Source organism: Volvox carteri, assembly GCF_000143455.1.
Source record: "Volvox carteri f. nagariensis unplaced genomic scaffold VOLCAscaffold_13, whole genome shotgun sequence".
NCBI classification, from domain to species: Eukaryota; Viridiplantae; Chlorophyta; class Chlorophyceae; order Chlamydomonadales; family Volvocaceae; genus Volvox; species Volvox carteri.
In genome coordinates, this window is record NW_003307556.1 from 993,354 (window position 1) to 999,850 (window position 6,497).

General features: G+C 58.4%; 1 protein-coding gene across 1 annotated transcript in view; it reads left to right on the top strand.

Annotated features, from left to right (window-relative positions):
• Nucleotides 1-2,985: 2,985 nt before the first annotated feature.
• The window catches only part of VOLCADRAFT_59054 (uncharacterized protein), a gene marked incomplete at both ends in the record, with an annotated part of 5,061 nt that continues 1,549 nt past the window's right edge, over nt 2,986-6,497 (top strand). The window contains 6 exons of the mRNA XM_002949102.1: nt 2,986-3,162; nt 3,497-3,613; nt 4,562-4,630; nt 4,861-5,019; nt 5,565-5,696; nt 6,347-6,436. Of these exons, the coding sequence (XP_002949148.1) occupies nt 2,986-3,162; nt 3,497-3,613; nt 4,562-4,630; nt 4,861-5,019; nt 5,565-5,696; nt 6,347-6,436 (744 nt within the window). The remainder of the gene's footprint in view (nt 3,163-3,496; nt 3,614-4,561; nt 4,631-4,860; nt 5,020-5,564; nt 5,697-6,346; nt 6,437-6,497) is intronic.

The window sequence follows — 6,497 nt, forward strand, 5'->3', positions numbered from 1 at the left end:
TCCGACTCGGACTACGACAACGAAACTGACGACGGAGTGGTCAGCAGCTCACGGAGCGCGGCGAAGCGGCGGGGAGCGATCCGTCGCATCCCAGCCGTCGCAGTCTGCGCACCGCCACCTCAAGGTGCCCTTCGCGGCGCCGCCGCAGCGTCGGCTGCAAACCGCCATCGCGCCAAGCCGTACGAGGGACTGCCCATGGTGCCGCCGGTGCCTGCGCCCCACCCTCCGGTACGGCGGCTGCCGATCACCCTGACTCGCCCTGGACAGTGGTATCCGTGGCTCCGTCTCAGGAAGTACCCGCCGTTCTTCGAGCAACCCACGGCACCGGTGCGGCCGCGGCCGAGGTTCCAGGGAGACCTGGCGGCGACGGCGGTGGGCGACGCGGCGCGGTCACCAGGCAGCGGAAACCCTGGAGGGTACGGCAGCAGCAGCGCCGGTGCCGGCGGAAGCGGCAGAGGAGGTGTAGGAGCTGGCGGCGCCGAGCTTACGGCCGCTGGCGGTCTGCAGTCGACCCAACCGCTTGGACCTCCCCTACAGCACTACCTGGCACCGCTGCCCATGATAGGTACGACAGCGACAGGTACGATAGGTACGACAGCGGGACAGAATCAGCAGCAGCAGCAGCAGCTAGATTGGAATCGGTACATGGGCCAGTCGGCAAGTCTAGGGTTGCTACAGCAACCTGCCTCGCTTCTGCTGCAGCAAGTCCAGCCGCAACAGCAATTGCAACTACAGCAGCAGCCGCTGCAGCCGCTGCTGCCACAGCAGCTGCCATTGCATGACCAGCAGCAGCAGCAGCAGCAGCAGCAGGGCGTCTTGCAGGCGTTGCTGTTTCAGCCCCTACCTGCGGCAACGGGCCCATCAGGGGTCCCTCCACTGCTAATGCGACCCCAGCTAGATGGCCCCAAGCTGCTTCAGGCCTTGCTACTGGCAGCGGCCGGTCTTAATCCGGGTGCGGCTAATGCGGGCCCTAGCAGTGGCGTCGGCAGCCGTGGAAATGCCGGCGCCAGTGCCGGCAGCAGCGCACCGCCTGCCTGGGCTACTTGACTTGAGCCTCTGGCAGCTAGATAGCTAGGCTGCAGCTGTGCACCGTCGAGCACTCAGCCAGGGAAGCGCGTGATAGGCGGCGCTGCTTTCTCCGAACACTTAGGGTTTCAGCTGCTGGCGGTAAAGCTCAAGCATGCAGGAGCTGGTGGAGGAGTTTTCTTTTCTTCGGCTCCTCTTTCGGGACCCTTGGTTTGTCCTTTTGCTTGGACAGCCGACGACACATTAAGGGATGTGGGAGGCAGGAACTGGAAAAGGACGAAGAGGGGGGGTCCAAGAGGGAAGGGTGGCGCTGCCAACACTTGTGACCGCCTCCTTGAAAGAGGTGTCCTCGAGAGGTGACAGGACCTGCGCGCTTAGGCGGGTGCAGCTCATGGAGGTTCTTCCATCCCCTCGTGAGGCGTTCATTCCGTTAGTGTAGTACGGGCATCGCGGGCGAGGAGTTGGCCACTGTGTTGCAATCTACTTCACCACAATGTACTGTAATGTACTGCATGTACTGCACTACATTGTGCTGTACTGCACTACATTGTGCTGGTGGTGCGCTATGGTGCCGCTGCGGACGTGTCGTATCCTGCCCGGAGAGAGGGATGTCCAGGGTAGTCCAAGACGGAAAGAAACACAGGGCCTTTAGAGGAACGAAAACGAGGTGGCTGCGTCCGAGATGCGTGTGGATGTGCGTATGTGCGTATGTATGTGCGTGCGAAGAGGGAGGGTGCCTATGCGTCAGGATGAGTGACGTATGCGGCTGCAACGCGAGGATTAACCAGCGCCCCAAGGGGGCCTAGGGCGCTGAATTTGAAGTAAATGATGCACCAGTAAGTGGGACCACCGACCGAAGCGCCTGTGCTGACGGCACTAGCTGTGTGTATACGCAGCTGAGCTGTGTATTTGCAATGTTGTCGTGGGGTGCCATGAGCGTGAAAAGAGTTGAGGATGATTGGTGGCGAGCTGGAAATTGAGATGTACTCGGCATGCTCTGCATGCAGAGGCAAACATTTAGTTGCGATCAGCGCACCTAGTTGGGTTGTGTCTCTTAAGGCTGCTGGGCAGCGGGTAGGAAGACACCGGGACTGGTGGATGGGGACTATTGAAGGCCAGGAGGAAGGGGGTCGGGAGCTGGGGCCCGAAACGAGGGGAGCGAATTCCTGTGGCTTATCATCAGGTCGTTTCCAAGCTTCTGATATTATCCTTATTGGTGTTGTTTGTTCTCCCCCCTAACAATTTAAAGCTTATGCCGCCATGTAAAAGAAGATTTCCAGTGTGGTGCCAAATGGCCCTCCCCCCACGCCTCTATCTTGTAGGACAGATGCCGGTGTATACAAACCTAAATTTGCGCTAGTGACAATTCTGTTGCTTGAGCACGTATTGCATGCAACCTTCGCACATCGTTCTGTTACAGAATTGGGAGATAAAACGCAAAGACTAATAAGGCAGGAGACTAGAGATCCCGTGGAATCTGCACGTCATGGTACCGAGACCAGTTCGCTCAGTGGGCTGACCGCCACAAACTTAGTTCTACAAAAAAGAGTTTAGTGATAAACTCGTGCTAGGGACTGGTTCTTTATTAGTAGTTTCTGCTTCTATAATGGAAGCTGTTAAAATCTCTCCCTTTACCTTAGACGCTGCTACAGAAAGTTTTGTAATGGCCATTTCAATGAGCGAGGAGTTACAATGGACGCGATTGCCAAGGAGGCTGGGATTGCGGAAAGCTTACATGCTGCGTTGGTTTTCGTGCTGTACCGTACTGGATGTCTCGTCCCAGCCAACGGTTTCGATAAGCTTTTGTGGTACTGGAATGTCCCATATTCAAGATCACACAGTCCTTTATTTCATTGAAAATGGCAGACGCACTTCTTGTGGCGTGTGGGAAGTCTCGACAATGCAATTGTCGCGGTTAAAAGACTCTTTACCGAGGGAGCTGCGCGGCAACACGAGGGGATGAATTCGCAATCAGGTCCTAGCAACCGGGTGCCTCTGACTGGAGATGGACTTGGCCCGGCGGACCGGCGGGTTACGGCGCCATCTCCTCTATATTTGAACCTGCCCATTTATATTTCCATAATCGCTATAGCTGTGGCCCTCTTTATCAAAACGGCTGTCCATCAAATTCCTGAGGTAGGGAACAATCAAGCTTCCGACATAGCCGCATGCCGGTCTGTATGTTTGCCAGCGAGCAGCGACGCTGATGTCTATCATTGAGGCTCTCTGGAGCTCTCTGGAAAGGGCTTAATTCTCACTTTGCAACCACACCTATAGCAGATGCCACATGCAAACCAACCGTGCGTGCTTGAAAGGAGCGTGAACGAAGCCAACCTACTACATACCGATGTGTGCCTGGGCCGATGGCATTCAGCATTTTGATCCACCATTGTGCGCTCCATTCCCTTCCAGCTTCCTTGTAAACCCCCGTTCTAATCCGCCCCGTTGATTGACCTGCCACTTCTGTAAGGGCCATGTGGGTGTCTACTGGCGCGGCGGCGTGCTGCTCCACCGAACCACCTCCCCGGGTATCCGCGTGCGCCTGCCGCTCCTGGACACGTTCGAGGCGATACAGACCACCATGCAGGTACGGACCATGTACAGACTCCCGTGTCAGCGAGAAGGAGGGAGGGGACATGCGGCAGCACCTCCGTTGTGTCGGAGCAGGCAGCCAGCCTCAGGGGGTGGCCGTTCAGGGCCACAACCATCCACCATGGGGGTGGCTGCCAGGGCCTTGGAGGTTGGGGGGAAAACAGTATCCAATTGATTGTCGCGTGCCGGGTATGACGCTACGACAACGAATGAGTTGATGTGCAGGGGGAACGTTATGGTCTTATTGCTGATGAAAGGGCAACTGTGTCCCAAAGAGGGCGAAACAGGGGCCACAGGCACAGGGGGCACGGCACGGCAAGGGAGGTGTCAAGGAATTGAATGGACCAATGCGCCGTGCGAGTAATCTCCCATGTTCCATGTTCCACGTTCTCGAGGGGTGGTTGGGGCTGCTGTGCCGCCCAGTAGCATATCGGGCAACCTCCCGGACCTGCCCAGACAGGCGGTGTGTCCACCAGGCGCCCATCAGGACAGCAGCGTCTGACTGGGCAGGGCGTAGGCTAGGGGCAGGTGGCTCACAGCGTGCCTGTGTTTGTTCACCTCGCACTCCGCGAGCTCCATCGTGCGCGGTTGTACAGCTTTTACAGGGCGGGTCGAAGCCACGACATGCCGCAGTGTATCACCGACTCTGTATCAGCGGAATGTCGTCCTAAGACCCGGCTAAGACCCAGCTAAGACCCAGATAAGCCCCACTCGGGAGAGGTCCCATGCGGGTTATTGGCCCACTCACGTAGATGCGCACAAACCAGGATGGACGCGTCCTGGGCTCTCAGCTGCTCTCGTCACCCGTAGCGTCGTCGTCGTCGCCGCCGAGCGGGATGATGATGATAGGGGCACACAGGGGGGGAATCGGGGGCTAATTCGGGGGGGGGGGGGAAATTTGCTGCGCCCGCAACCGCACCCCCTCGTACTGCCCGTACTGCAGACAGACAGGTTGACGGACATTTTGTGCGGTACAAAGGGTGGCGTCACCATCACGTTCGACAACGTAGAGGTGCGGAGGAGCGTGTGCCTGACTTGGCTTTCCACTCCCCGGGCGGTGTATGTGCATCTTCTGGGGTCGTGCCAAAAGTGTCGTCGTACCATCATCAATTGAACCATGACCGCTGTTGCCATTAGGGGTTTCCTCTCACGCCCGTCTGTGTCATGCTTATGAGTCCGCACTCGCACTCGCAGCCGCACTCTTATCACCGTTCGGTGTGATGATGTGGCACCCGCGCGCAGGTCGTAAACCGGCTCCGGCGCGATTTAGTATACGAGACAATACGGGACTATGGCGTGCAGTACGACCGTATCTGGATATACGACAAGGCCCGTCACGAGATTAGTCAGCTCTGCAGTAGTCGTACATTGGAGGAGGTCTATATCACCCAGTTTGACCAGGTGACATGCGTACATGCATAAGTATGTATGTAGTATATAATGTATGTGCGCGTCTGTGTCTGTGTGTCTGTGTGTGTATTGCCCCTCCTGGAGCTGCGTCACGTCCCCCAAGATGTGACCTAGGGGCCCCGACCTCGCGCCCTGTGGGGGGCGTTGTGGAGGGTCATGCAAGGACGCGGCTAGAGCCCGACCAACCCCCCCCCGGGAGAGGTGCGCTCATCCGCGAGCCCTCCCTCCCGAAACCCCCACCGACCCCCCACCACCACCCCCGACCCACACCTGGAGCAATCCTATCATGCAGTCAGGGCGCAGCACGTCTTCCCCCCCCGGCGCCATGACCTGACTGGGTTGATCTTGTAGCTGTCGTACAGTACGGCACACATCGTCTTTAAATACACGCTAAGGTGCCATGCCGCAAGCATAAAGGTAACTCGCCCATCAAGTAGAGAGCCCTTTAAACAGCGGCCAGCTACCACAGCTGCTCTTGGCTGTGGTCCTCAACCGGGTGCTCTCAGCCAGACCAGATCTCTTCCGTGCGCCCGCAGATCGAGGGCCAGCTCAAGGACGCTCTGCAGGCGGACTGCAACCGCTACGCGCCCGGCATAGAAATCATCGCGGTGCGGGTCAGCAAGCCCACCATTCCGCAGTCCGTGTTGGATAACTACGTGGCCATGGAGGTACGGCACGGTGTATGATTTCCATGTTATTTTTCTGGAAATGGAGGTGTTTTTCTGGAAATGGAGGTGGAGGTGGTGGTGGAGGTGGGTTAATAAGCCGCTGCATTGTGCCTTGGCGGCGGGTCCATCAATACACAGGGCGCCCTCCCCCGCTGCGCCGTACAGCGGTACAGCCCACGGGGAGTTGGCTGGGTGGGGGGTTGTGAGGGGGGAAATCGCGGCAGGGAGCAGGGAGCAGGGGCACATCTCATGTATTGGCTTTGGGAACGAAAGCTCTACTACCGTTTTTCCTGGTGTTACCGCGCATCGGAACGGCCGGCGCCCGGATTCTGTCATCCGGTCATCATCTGGCGGTTCCCGGCCCCCCCCCCCCACACACACACACGCTGCCCACCTACCTCGGGTGCTTGGGGGGGGGGCTCCGGGGCCCCCGTTGCGAGCTTCTCCCCCCCCGTTTGCTGGCTTTTGATTTCTGGACTTTTGGCATTTTGGCATTTTGAGTTCTTTTCCCTCCGTCCGTATATGGGGGTTCTCCTCCAGCCCCATGTTGCCTATATGGTACACGAGAGGGAGCTAGCCGGTTCAAGTGTGGTGTGGGGTCAAGGCGCGTCTTGTTGTGACTCGGAAGATCAACCCCTCCCTCCCTCCAGGTGGAGCGCACGAGGGCTATGGTGGCTCTGGAGCGGCAGCGGGTGATGGAGCGTGAGGCGGAGGCGGAGAGGATAAAGGAGGTGTCGCAGGTGGGAACAGTGCGGCGATGTGGGTTGCGGTCATGCAGCTCGGGCGTGGGGCAGAGGAGGT